Consider the following 14,774-nt stretch of genomic DNA (forward strand, 5'->3'; position numbering starts at 1 on the left):
TACTGCCTGTTACTGTTACATTCCAACAGTATGAAGCTGCTCACACTGGGAAAAGAAGTGGAAACAGCAGGAGCTTCCAGAGAAACAGGCACAGGCACTCTAAGCCCCAGGAGAGGTTGAACAGTGCCAGACAAAAGCAGCTGTAACTCTGTAAAGTCTACTGAATTAATGAAGGCAAAAAGCAGTGATTAGCTCCTGCGCAGTAAAACTGAATTAATGGTACAGCAATACTGAGGTAAATTCATTTCTGATGACTGTACTTATAAGAAGATAACATCAGAGATAACATCAGAGAAAGGCTCAGTCAGTGAAAAAAATCCCTTGTGCTCATTTTGTCTTTGGCTGATTTTTTTTTTCCAGTGTTGAATATGATATAGTAGATGGAGAAAATAGGAAGTGAGCTGAGTATCTTGCTGTGTAATCAGCTCTCTTATCAAAACACTTGAGCTTAAGTTTCAGTGGATAAACAAAGTGTATTCAGCTGGTCTTCAACTTGACAACGCTGAAATACCTGTGTGACTGGTAGGTATATTATCCTACAGGAATCTCTCTGAATGCCATCGAATAAGGCCTCTTTGAATGCTACTTAACCCCTTCCTGTACTAAGTTTGTGACATCATAAGCTCCTCCAATGAAAACACAACTCTGTAAGAGGAGACGATGTTCTTTGGTAGAATGGAGAGAGGAAATGGTGGAGGATGGGTACCAGAGCTAGCAAGCCAGTAAGAGAGGCGGATGGAAACACGGCAGCCACAGGGGCCGCTTCAAGCCTGGTGGTGATGAGATGCGATGGGACCCGACCCTGCAGAAGCCCCAGCCAGTGTGTTAGCTGACTAATCCTCTAGCCGTCCAGTGCCAGGATCCAGACTCATCAGCTTTGGTGTTCTCTTGTCAGACTCATTTTTATAACGTCCCACTGGTCAATTCGAACCACTAATGCCCAACACAACAGCCCCTAATGCCAAGTGATTACGGAGTGCTGTTTTAGCACATTTGTTGCCTGAAAAGAAAGAAAGAGCCACAAGGCAGTGGGCTGGCTCAAAGGACCAGCCTGATGAACTCAGCACAAAGGGAGCAGACCTGAAAGCCAGTCTAAGCCACCTCTCCCGTGGTGGGCACTGTGGGGCCTGAGCTCGCTCAGAACTGAGCTGGGCGGTGGGCAGGGATTTACCCTATTCCCTATTCTACAGCATATAGACAGTTCCTGTGAGATCATACATTATGAGAGGCTGAATGTCCACATCCGGATCTAGTGGGCATGTTGAGATATGTTTACGTTTGATTTTAGAGTTGGTAGGGACACAAGGGTGAATGAGGACGTGCCAAGCGGGCAAGAAACTCAGAGCGTATGGTGTGGTTCAGAGACAACAGGGGTGTAACGTTATGGGTATTGATGCCGAGCCATTAGTAAGGAATCATGTCAGTGTGTCTCAAACAATAATTATCAGAAGAGTATTTATGTCTGCGTATTTGCACTGTCGTAATGGAAATTTAAACATGAGAGGTCCACACGGAACATTTTGGTAGTACACATGTTGCTGTCTACCAGCTTTAGCATGCTAGTACGATAGCCTTTAAAGTAGTGTGAGTTTTTAAAATGAATCTTTTAAAATATATTAACCCCTTAAATTAGTAAAAATGAACAACCTTGGATTCTGCAGATAGGAGTCACTTGCGCAAAATTTGGAATCCGGTAAGTCCCTGTGTCCCCATCATCAGACCAGAGGTTGAGATTTGAAAAAGACCAGCAAAAATTTTAATTTCTAGTTCTGTGAGAGTAAATAGCAGCCCTATAGCAATGGTTCAGTAAACACTGATGCTACTGAATCCGTTCTAAAAGTCTCTTCTGCCGCTTTATCAAATTTGATGCGACAGAAATGAAGCACGAAAATGCTACATCCCTTTTAGTCATTCTTGTACCAGACGATCACTTCAGTGAGCTTGCCATGCTTGGTAACCTTAGAAAAATGTCAGTGGCTTGTTTTCTTATAAGAGATACAATGTGGCCCTGGTAGAGTGACCTCCAAGGTAGAAAGTGACATTTCTGTCATTTACGATGATTTATTTTTGCCGTTTTTTTCTTACTGACAATACACGAGCGTTTGAGTGAGACAAAAAAATGCTATTGCACTCATTTATTTTGATTTCTTTGTTCTACTGAAAATGTACCAAATCATGACCCCAAAAGGTACATGTTGATCTGACCATACTGTTACATTTTCTTTGAAATAATGTAGACTTGCTTGCTGTGAAGTGTCATGAAGGGTGAAATTTAGGAGTAAATTTAGCAGTCTATGTACAAAAATATTAGGTTTGCAACTCATAGTAATGTTTGTTATTGATTAATTAGAGAATTTATTGTAAATTAATTTTCTGGTCTGTAAAATCTCAGAACATCCTTGCATTGTTTAGTTTTCAGACTACAATAAAAGGAAAAGCTGATATATCAAAGCGCTACAAATGATTTTACATGAAGTCAGCATCTCCCATATCCCATACTCAGACAATAAAATTACCCACCAGCAACACTGACAAATTAAGCTAATATGTCGTCATTATTTCATCTTGGATTGTAACAACTTTAATTAATTAAAGGCAATATAGTGTTAGTCCATGCATTAGGTTATATAACATTACACTATCCATGACACAGACAAAAGCAAAATCATTATAATGTGTTCTTCTGCTGCACCACTTGTTAAATGACTCCATGTTTTAATCATATTATTTCTTTCTTGACGTTTAATAGATAACATAATAAAAGACAAAATGAAAATGTGTCAGCAAAACTGAGAAAAAACAAAAACGTGAGTATGACCACTGTATTTGCCTTTGCTGCATCACCAACAGGCAACAGAGCTTAGTGTGGAGATGTTATCTTCGTCTGTTTGCTTACAGCTCTTGTATCACCTGAGGCCCCCTCAGCTGAACTAGTGCCACTGGCCGAACCATGTGACATGTACAGCAAACAACATATGGAAACAGCCCTGCTGGGACAACAACACCAGGGAACTCAGAGTAAAAAACACTTCATGTCTGCATTACTATTCCACTAATGTTTGGACTGAGCAGTGGTGCCAGGTGAGTTTTTCTAGAAATTTTGCTTGCAATTATTGCTAGAAATTTAGCAATAATTGCAAATTCATATTTTCAGTGCTAGAAAAGCTGACACTTTAATTCTACTGAATTTTTCAATAACAATAATAAAATGCAAAAGCATACACGAGCAATGTGAAGGCTTTGAATATTAAATCGTGGTCAGAATTCTGTGATTATCTTTTTTTTCTAAGATTCAAAATAAATGAAGCCACAAATTATGAAATGACATAAAAACGACATGGTCTCATTGCAAAAGTGTTCAACTAATGGAACATACATATCTTTAATTATAGTGTATCAGAGGGAACATTATGCAGACCACAGCTACAAGGCTGTGATTAGTTCTGTTGTCATGCAGTTAGTCAGTGTGTAATGTGCAGGGGCAGCAGTCCTGCGGGAAGGTCAGACTGTATGACATACTAGGCCTCTACAGGACAACAGCATTTTATACCAGGAAGGATGTGAATCACAGCAGTTAACCTATGATTACATATAAATATATATATAAATCTAAAAAATACAATTTTTGGTTTATAAATATCATTATAGTGGCAACTGAAATACTCCAGTGTGAATTTGTGATTTCAATTACAGATTTCCATCTCTAATTGTTTTCAGTTATTTTTAGCAAAATGTAATCAACTTTACTGCTGTTAATATTCAGGTGTTGGAAAAATACTTGGTGCATTACACCGTGAGCTTTGTCTCAAATCTACAACAGGAATAATAAAAGGATGAAAATAATCCCCTTTGTGTTCATATATAGGCTACACGACATTATGCATGGACAAGATTAAACGGATTTCACACTGAAATCCTTTCATTGAAACTTCACACAGAAACACTGAACTGAAGGCATTATAGAGAAGCTTTATAGGACTGAGCTGCCAGTGAGAAAAATTCCATCTTATACATTGTCTTCATGCTACACTGTGCATTTTTCTTGCATTACAAAGAAGAAAGAATTCTTAAAATTTGTCCTTTGCATCTGACCCACCTATCTAGGAACAGTGGTTGGCTACAGTGAAGGGCCCTGGATACAACTACAGTGCAGATACCAGTCAAGAAATGGTACAGCATCATATAATACCCAGCATGCATGTATCTAGCATGGACGGAATGGAGAGCATCAGCAAGAAACCCATGCAAATATGAAGGAACACAACACAGAAAGGTCTCTGAGAACAGGATCTTCTTGCTATGAGTCAACAATACTAACTACCCACTGAGTCACCAAAGCACTGAAACCGCCTTGCAGTCAGTGGACAGAAAAACATTTTAAAATTAGATCCATAAATTCTCTTATAAACTTTGCTTTGCTTCTAAAATTTATTAGACAGCAAACTTCAGACTGTTTTCGCTGTCTCCTTTAGCCACAAGGCGCTTAGAAAACAATTTGGTTTTATCTCACCAGCCTGGAATTTCTGTCTTCACTTTCATTGGATTCATTAGTGTTAATAAGGTCCACACTTCTTTCATTCTTTTTTCTCATTCCTAATTTGCTGCCGTCAGCAAAGCCCACAACACACATACAATGAGTTAAAGAGGATGCAGAGCAGGCATCACACAAAAAAACTGACTTAACATCAGCACAATAAATTCAAGTGACTTTGCACAGTTCAAGTGTTAAAGAGATACAGAATAATGACAGCTGCCCTAGAGTAGCAGAGAATGCTGAAAAAAACTAAATCCTTTTACATTTAAATAACCAAAATATTTCCTTTCATCTTTCTCCACGAAAACAAACATGACCAGCTTGAATTAAACATATTAGCATCAAACACCAACAAATAATATATCATGCAAATACCGGCAAGATAAGACCACTCTGCTCAACTACAACCTTCGGAAACATGCCATCTGATTCGCCTTGTGCTCATCATAAAATATCAACCCGTTTCTCACGCTCACTCACCACACATGCGTGCATATGCCTGCACACGGTCTGACTCCAGCTACGGTTAACCCAGAGGGATGCTTTAGCCCGTGTATGCGTCTCTCCACTTGCACGTGCAGAATGCAAGTCAGAGCGTTTGCCTGTGTGAGTGAATGATCCTCAGCAGCACACACTGTGGACTGAGAGCAGAGCCAACCCGGTGTGACATCTGTGAAAGCCGTGAGATAATCTACATGACACTGCCACTGATCGGACTGGAGATATTGATTTAAAAAGCAGCAGTTCTAAAATTAGATTCCTATGCATTCTGATTGGGCTGGGGGCATGCACCTCTGTGGTAATACAAGCCTATGGGCAGGGCTGTGTGCAGTGATCAAAGCTTTGATGATGGAACCCCTACAACTCCAGCAGTCCTGACTGAAGTTGGCCTAACAGCGGTGGGGCCCTCCAGCTTGACCTCCTGTTCCCTTCCTCCCTCCATCCTCTCTCCCTGTGATAACAGAGACATTCCTGAGCTCACTCTCTGCCTCACCGCAGGCCTCTCCCTTAATTCCAGTGGAGTGTGTGGAATGTTGGACTGGAGAGCCGAGCAGCCAAGCGGCCAAAGGCGAACAGACGAGAGGAAATGAACAAAATTAATAAACTCAGGTCTGTTATGGCTCCTGGTGCTAGAAGCACCTGAATGCCCACAGCAGGATGGACCAACACATATGTATGCACACAGGCACCCACAGCAGCAGCACAAAGCAGGGAGAACATCTGCCATACAATGTGCAAAATCTAGAGCAAGCCAATCCATATGTAGCTGCATAGTTGGATTAACTATGTAAGTGAATCAGAGAGCTGGATTACAGGAAATGATGGGATCTCTTGAGCATGCAGATCAGACAGATCAGATCAGCAGACTGCTTAGAATCTCAGCAATAAAAAATGTCGAAGAACCAGCAAGACGGAGAATAATGACAACATTTTACTTGAAGAATATTTTTTTCTACAACACAGCTTCTGTCTGATGCACTGTTAGGATGATTTGATAACCTAAAGGTAAAATCTCTACTTTGGATCTGAGACAACTCTGATCTGTAGCCTGAGCCACTCAAACAGAAAATCAGCAAAATGAGCAGATTCCAGAAAGTTCAGAGGCTGGTCTGTTAGAGTCTAGCCAACTTCACTTGGACTATAATAAGGTGAGTGTGTGCATATGAGAGAGTGAGACAGACAGACACGGGGCAGAGAGAAAAACAAAGCTGCTACAGACCAGGTGAGCAGAGCACATAGGTGAATAAAATGGGTAGATAAACCAAGTGAAGATCAAAGGGGGCAAAAAGACATTTGGCAAATGTTATAATCTCAAAAAAAGCGGGAACACTCTGTTCTGGGCACTATAGTCAGAAGCAGAGTGATGGGCTGGAAAAAAAGATGAAGGGCAAAACCTATCAGAAAGAGTGATATACAGCACTGCAGCAGAGTCTGGCTCGTAGCATAAATCTCCACCACTCCTCCATGCTTCTGGAAATCAATTCTCTCCATTAGTTGCTGCTTTATTTATGGGTCACCATTAGGGACAAACCATCAGCAGCTATGATGACTGAGTTGCTGTTACAGAGAGGTGGAGCTTGGTGGGCCAGCAGGGCTGTCACCAATACATCCAGCCGCCTCCCCTGTCAATCAAATGAGCAACAACATTTTAGCCTGCAAGTCTGAACTGTAACCGTTGCAATCATGAAGGCCATAAATCATCAGTCTGGGACAGTTTCTGGATCAAAAATCCTCACAGCTTGTTCATGTTATTTTCATTTTTATCTCCGAGTTTATGGATTTAGAACAGCTCCCTCTGTTCTAAAAGCAGGTGATGCTTCCCCCCTTTCTACCAGGTTTTTTCCTGACAAAGCCAATGTCTATCATTGTGTGTATATATGTGTGCCCATGTACAAGGATGTGTGTCGGGCTGCCACTCTGTCTGACAAGAACGTAGCTCTTCACGCAGAGAAGACACGATCTAAAGCGACAACGTCACAGAGTTGTGACGGTCACTGTGCCTGCACCAAATGGAGGGGTTTGTAGTACTGTGACCTCTGCTAGCACCCGAGCAACACATCTTCCTCTGCACCCAGTTTGTCTCCCATCACACCATCCCTACCTGGTATTCCTCCCCACCTGCTTGGCTTCTCCAACAGCCTGTCAGTCTGCCAGCCTCCTTCAGGACTAAGGAGGGTAGCCAGCTTTATGAAAAGAAAACAAGCTGGAGAAATAACAAGGGATGCAGGGATATGAGGACAGTTAATCTACTGGCAAACGTCACTGAGGCACCGAGGGAGCTTCTATACACTGTATGAGGGCGACTCTTCGAACCTGTGCTCCTCTCACAATGGTCTTTGGTGTAAGCTGGGTAGAGATTCAGAAAAGAAAACGCATAAAATATCACCTTTATTCGTTGCAGCCCGACTGAACTTCTGGGTTAATACAGTTGGCACCAGGCAGACTGCATGCAATGTTCAAAAGCGGCAACAGAAAGTTAGAAAAGGCTATGGCAGGCTCCGAGAAAAGGCGCTGACCCATGGATGATAAAATCCCTATCACCTGACTGATCAGTCATCCCTCGCCGCTCTCCTCTCTGCCCCCTCTCTCATTTTTAATGAAATATCTCCAGCTAAGTCTTGACACTGCCTCATAAATATGAGAAGACTCACGGGGGAGTTCATATCTCCCTTTTCAGTTTCATCAACAAGAACAAGAACAAAACAGCAGAACATTTTGTACTTGTTGTCCACACAGTCTTCTTCAGCAGTAAGAAGAAAATACTTAGACTGTCATTTCAATGCTGATATTTAACTCTGACAACAGCATTCACAAGCAAATGAACCACAGCTGTTTATTTCAGTGATAAAACTCATTATTTCTCAACAGCCAGTAGATAAAACATGATGTGAAATTTATTTTGTTAGCAATACGCAAATGACACTAAAGTGCAGCTTCTGTGATCATCCCTCTTCCCCCATCTCTTTCGTTTTCACTCTCTGTTTCTCTGATGCTACACAGATCTGCCACTCTACTTGGCAGCGAGATCCCCAGTGGGCCTTTCTGGAATGTCGATTTCAGTTAATTAAATTTTCTGGCATCTGCTTTGCCCATGAAGTCACAGAGGGAGCCACAACAGTCCAGACATCTGCAGAAGATCTGTGACAAGTTTTACTAGATGCTGTAATATACACATTTAACCAAATTAAAATCAGTGTGGTTATTTTCCTCAAATTAAGAGAGTGTAGAAATTCACAAAACAGACTACTCTTATCACTGTTTAAACAGTAATCAAATGGAAGATTTCCACCTATTTTTGGCTCATAATTTATGTAAGATGATGGCTTATTTTTCTGACTCTTCCTTACCATCCTATATATATATATATATATATATATATATATATATATATGAAATATTTATGAAATATTTCCATTTATAAATACATCACTTTTTCCCATTCAGACAGTTAAAATGGAGACCAGTGTTGAGGAGGTCAGCGGTTCGCTCAGTGGCAGCGCTGAGATGGTTCGTGGAGAAACTCTGCCCTCTGCAGGATTACAGCTCTCACTGACCTGTTTTTCCCGATGGTTTGACTGGAGAAGCGCTTTGGTCGCCTTTTAATTCTTTTGGTGTAGCAGAAGCACTATTAGTGGCCACACAGGTGTACTGCACAGCAATGCTCAGGTGAAAGAGGAACTAATTCCTGTATATATGATAGATACTGAAGCATTGGACAGGAACTATGTTTTCCAAGGCTTCTATATCCTTGTTAGACTCATGAAGTGAATGTGATTACAACACAATTAAGATGATAGAAAGTCATTCTAATTGTATTATTTCTATATTTTAACTAACCAAAATAAGACAGAACAATACAAAGTCATGATTTCAGCTGCTTTTATGCCTCCTTAAACCCATGTGTCAAAAATCTGCAGCTAATTCTTAGCTAGATGTGACCTTTAACCCCAAAAGGCCACAGAGGTCAGTTTGTGTCTCTGCACTGTGGAAGTCAATCAGCAAAGAATGCTGATTCATTTTCCCCAAAGGAAACACACACACACACACACACACACACACACACACACACACACACACACACACACACACACACACACACACACACACACACACACACACACACACACACACACACACACACACACACACACACACACACACACACACACACACACACAAATGCATCCTCACACAAACACAGTCGTGATTCCATCACTTCAGAGGACATTATGTCAACTTACATAGCATTTCCTGGAGAGGTACTCTAACCTTAATATGACAGTCACCATAATTACTGTTTACCTAACCTTTAACAAAGTCTTGACCCTAAAATCTTGCTTTTTACCACCAAATTTAAGAGAGTGAGTGTGTAAATAGATTCATGTCCCCACAAGATGAGTATTACAGGTACACACAGTGCCCTGCTCTCACTTTTATTAATTTAAATACTGAAGTAGTCCGATTATTAACAGCAAAAGCTAAGGGTAGTTTGACGAAGATCTTTGGAGCAAAATTGTGGATCTTTGGACGATCCTTTGTCAAAGAGCAGCAGAAGTGAAAGTGGCTTGGCTTCACTCTGTACTGCTGTTAGTGCCCCACCTAAAGTATGTTATGCAATCCTACAAAAGGTCGTGCCTAAGGACAGACTTCTCAGATAAGGACAAAATTGCACCAAAAGCTCATCAGTGCCACGACCAGACCTGAGATTAGTTATAAAGTTCAGTACAGGTAAACAACTACAATCATTTATGAAAGTGTGTGGGTATTGGTTTCGTAAACATCTAATATTTGCACTAAAATAGCTGGTCAGTTTGTGAAAGTAGGCCCATTCACCGTTACTCAGCAGCGGCACAGGCCATCTCTGCCTGGTTTAATGGACTTGGGCGGAGGGGCCATCAAAACTGTGAGCAGAGTACATCCCTCAGCAGGTAGCATCCTGAAATAGCAACCTTGATCCTAATGGTGCACAGCACAGCCCCTGGCTTCTGACGAATCCATCCTGAGAGCCCCCCTGTCCCCGAGCAAGCAGTCCTCCTGAGGCACGCACATACAAAGACAGACACACATGCAGTGACAGGCAGGAAGACACACACATCTCCATGCATTCGTCGGCACTGATTAACCCATTTATTCCCCCTTGTTTTCTCTTTTCTTCATTTTCTTTGATCCCTCGATTTACTCCTCTCTGCAGACGGAAAGCCAGATTGCAGGTTGGCATCATGACTCTCCCAGAGGCATCTCACTTGACAAAGTTTCACATTTCTGGTGGCCGATTTAGTTGAGAGGGAAAATAAAAGTCAAACGTGAAATGAGAGCCCCTGGAGGTGCCTGCACGGTGGAAAAGGTTAGAGACAGAGAGATCTTTCTGTACACATGCAGCACTGGGGAGACTGACATTGCTGAAAGAGCGCAACATACACATTAAAGTACAGAGAAAGAGGAGATGCTGTAATCTGTACATCCACTGATATGTAACAGACATCAGAGAAATAGGAGGTGCAATTTATACTGCTTACAAATTCATATTTCTAGATTTATAATCTGACTGAGATGACTTTGATCAAAACATTTTCTCAGCATACTGCTTAGTAACATAAAGTTCTAAAACACAGAAAACAATTAACAATTCAAGTCTTCCATAAATTTGAATTTTGACACATTATACTTTAAATAGAGCTTTTTCACTCATTACTTTATATTTTACATTTGTTTTAAACAAATCATCGCAGGACAAGATCAGTGTATTTTGTTGTGTTCTCCACCTCTTTTTACTCCTTCTTTGTCCATACATAAAAAACTTGCTTTAGTTACTCTAAGTTGCTTGTTGTGCAATAAATCTTTTACTTAGTTTTGAGAATCTTTGTTTAGTTATGCAACATGCAATCGGCTTGTATCAGTAAGTCAAGTAAGTCAAAGCTTTCATTGGCAAAATAGATTATATCCTCTTTCTAGCAAGAAATCTACTTATGCCCTTGTGTAAACAGTAACTTGGGCAAAACGGGCAATCAGAATGAGCACAATCTGTCCATTATATTTCTATTTGTCAAACAAAAATGTGTATTATGCACAAGTAAATAACATAGATTTGCAGTTAAAAAAAAAAATCTATATATATATTTTTAAAATCAGTTTGTTGCTGGGGCTGCACAGTGGCGTGGTGGTTAGCACCTTTACCTTGCAGCTAGAAGATCCCTGGTTCACGTCCAGGCCTTCCTTGGATCTTTCTGCATGGAGTTTGTATGCTTTTCCTGTGCATGCGTGGGTTTTCTCTGGGCACTATGGCTTCCTCCCACAGTCCAAAAACATACTGAAGCTAATTGGTAATTCTAAATTGCTCGTAGGTGTGAACGTGAGTTTGCTTATTTGTCTCTATATGTGGCCCTGCGATGGACTGGCGGCCTGTCTAGGGTTTCCCCTGCCTTCGCCCTAAGTTAACTGGGATAGGCTACAGCCCCCTCACAACTCTCATGAGGATTAGGTATAGGTGTATAGATAATGTGTGGATGGATGGATGGATTTTGGTGCTGGTGATTTTCCTTAGGATCTAACTAAAATCTCTTTAGAGGGGGCAAAAAATCCTCTACACAGGAAAAACCTGGCTAAAGGAGAATCAGAAATGCTGCTTTATGAGTCGCTGAAGATAAAAACTTAAAAATTTGGCTGTTAAAATGCTTCAGTAGAAGGTGAGGAGCGATGAGCAACTCAAAATGAGTTCAAACTTTTCCAAATATTCAATTGAATTTTAACATCTTTTGATAATTAACACCTTAAAGACAAGTCATACAGAAAATGTTATACTCTAAACATCTACTAATGATGATCAGTACAGAAGCACCTAGTTCTACGTATCTTGTATTGCCTACCAGGGCTTTCTTCTACATTTTCACATTTCCACTGTACCATTGCAATGCATTGTTTGTATTATTTTATGTTTATAATTTATCAGTTAATGAAGGTGTAAGTGTCTTGGGTGTTAACAGCTTGACTCATATAATAGAAGTGGCATGAGTTTAATGTAGCTTTTAATTGTAATGATGCTTGCAGTGTGCCTATAATGAGTCTCCTGCCTTCTTTGCATCCTTTCTCTCTGCTAACATGGATGCTGAAATGAGTGACTTGTAGTCTACATGTCATCAGTCACATCACATTAATGATTGTGTGGTTTAATCAGTTTAAGGGTAATATATAACAATATTATATGGACCAAGTAACATTTGGCTAATATTCTTTGTTATTTATCAGTCATCCTTGATGCAATAATAGCTGTTGTCTTTGAAGGAAGCATCAATGGAGGGGCAGAAAATATTCTCTCCTTTAGAAGCTACAACAAACAGCATTGGAAGAAAAACAAAATTGACACAGCTGCACACTACAGCCTGTTTCGTGCCCTCTCAACATAAAAAAACACTGCCCATTTACATTATGATAACCTATGTGCATTATCACCCTAACCTCCCACACCCAGGGCAAAGTAATTGTGTTGCCATGGAAACAGCGGAGGGGGCCTAAATTCTGAGCTGCTGAGAATCCATCCCATCTCGTTAGACGAGGCTGCTGCTGTGGCCACGTGGTACAAGATGAATGTTGAAGTCATAAATTAACCCAATCTTCTCTTTTCATAATTCAACCCATCTTATGCAGGAGCCATCGACTGTATGTTTACAGTGGACACAACAGTGCACAAACTACAGGCAAAATAAAACAACACTGTTACAGAAGGCGAAGACTTATAAAGGCACTTAGCTTTATTTTATTTAAGACTACAAGGTGTTTGTAATTGCTTTTAAGAGTGATAAATAATTCAGAGCAAAACATTTCGGCACGGAGACCAGAAATGGAGCTCGAATAGCACGGGGACCCAAACAGGGATGCATGTGAAAGCGAAGCTAAAATTACATCAAAACACCAGAGCAACTGAAGGTCACTGAGGAAACACACTCAGTCACTGAGGCTGAAAATGACTATTAAACATCTAGTAAGAGAATTACATGTTAGTTTGACTAAATTAAAGCTTATCTGGCACAAGCACCTTGAGTAGTGAGCTGGACAGAGGCATCTGACAGGAAAACAACACAGAGGTGCAGTTATGTGCCACTGTGAGAGCTGTATGCTCGGCTGCTTTGATCTGATCAATAAAATTAATTCCACTACTCAATTAAGTAAACATCACAGGACAAGAGCGGCGCTTACTGTTGTTTATATAATATTGACAGTTACCTGTATGGTGGCGAGCAGACATTTGTATTAATATCGTGTAAACAAACACGTAAACAGCGAGCACAAAGGCAAGAACAATAGATCATCTTTAGCCAGCTGTAGCACATCAAATCAATACTATAAGGCAGGGAAGGGGCGGAGCTCAGCTCGTTGTCACTTGACCAAAACAAAACAATACCGCTACTCTTCAATAAATTTTCCCCATCCTTCTAATTTCTTTTAGTTTTCTGTCCTTCCAACAAGTCTTCTTCTCATCATCCTATCTGCTTGTGCCCTCCAGTAGTTCCTTCATGCCTCCTCTCTGCCCTTCTCCATCTTCTTCTGTCCCCATTTGAGAAACGCTGACCTGCAGACTCCCTAATGCGACCAATCAATATCACACAGAGGACAGCAGACTGCCGGACATACTAATATGAAGACACACTTCCTGCAATGTATGCAGTCAGGCATCCCTTTGGCCACTTCTCCAAAGATCTCACACACACACAGCATGCACGTACACATCCTACAAACCCAGAGTGATTGATCAATTTAATTTAATGTGAACAGTTCCATATGACCCTGTGTTAAATAAGGCCTTCTCACTTTCAGGCAGCTCTTGTGGATGTCATAGATCATCGCTTCATCTATCTGTAGAACCAACATTGATCCTGCCTGCCCTTCCTGCCTGACATTATGGATGCATAGTGCCGCGGGATGAGCGAACATGAGGGGCAGGGAGCATGTCATTATGCAGAAGCTTCATGTCTTTAAAAGGCTAATGAATCACTGCTATCAAAACGAAAGCCATAGGGAACCTGAAAGCTACAGTTTATAGATTTGCTGCTGGTTAATGGCAAATGCAGTTAATGAGGTGTTTTACTGACTGTCCAACATGGCAAAACAGATCTTCTGTTTAAGTAAAGCAGCACTTCCACAATGCAAAACACTCCTGTTAAGTATCAAATGCAGAAGTCCTAATTGTATACTAGAATAGCCTATGGGAGTTTTGCACTAAGATATGAATTATTCTTACAGACACATTAATGCCTGTGTAGCAATTTAATGCTGAGTGAAAAGTCAATAACTATGGCTAGCAGATAAAAGTCCATATTCTATGGCTATATAGTGGAGTATGGATGTAAATCAATATGAAAATGGAATTGTGAAAGAAAGGCAGTTCAAAACTGTACTTAAGCTCTCTATTTTTTCTTTGCACATTAAAACAAAGCAGCAGAAATAGAACAAAAAGTTACAAATCCACAAAAACAAGCAAACAAGCATCCATATATATATATATATATATATATATATATATATATATATATATATATATATATATATATATATATATATATATATATATATATATATATATCTGTGTGTGTGTGTGTGTGTGTGTGTAAGACTATGTGCATATAATATGTATGCTCATGCATGCAAGAGAGGGCACATGCATATTAAACCACACTGCTGTTTAGTTATCTCTTATGAAAGTGTAAACATTTCTTTCTTTCTTGTATTCAACACTTGAACTGACACC

General features: G+C 40.4%; 1 protein-coding gene across 13 annotated transcripts in view; it reads right to left on the reverse strand.

Moving 5' to 3' along the window:
* The window catches only part of tjp1a (tight junction protein 1a), a 99,036-nt gene that overhangs the window by 58,947 nt on the left and 25,315 nt on the right, over positions 1 to 14,774 (reverse strand). The window contains exon 1 of one of the 13 annotated variants that reach the window (XM_055011080.1): positions 5,015 to 5,044. The exons of the other annotated variants lie outside the window; for them this stretch is intronic. Coding sequence (XP_054867055.1) covers positions 5,015 to 5,029 — 15 coding nt within the window. The 5' untranslated portion in view covers positions 5,030 to 5,044. Of the gene's footprint in view, positions 1 to 5,014; positions 5,045 to 14,774 lie in introns of those variants that run through there. 13 annotated transcript variants of the gene reach the window in all.

Source organism: Amphiprion ocellaris, chromosome 1 (assembly GCF_022539595.1).
Source record: "Amphiprion ocellaris isolate individual 3 ecotype Okinawa chromosome 1, ASM2253959v1, whole genome shotgun sequence".
In the NCBI taxonomy this organism is placed as follows: Eukaryota; Metazoa; Chordata; class Actinopteri; family Pomacentridae; genus Amphiprion; species Amphiprion ocellaris.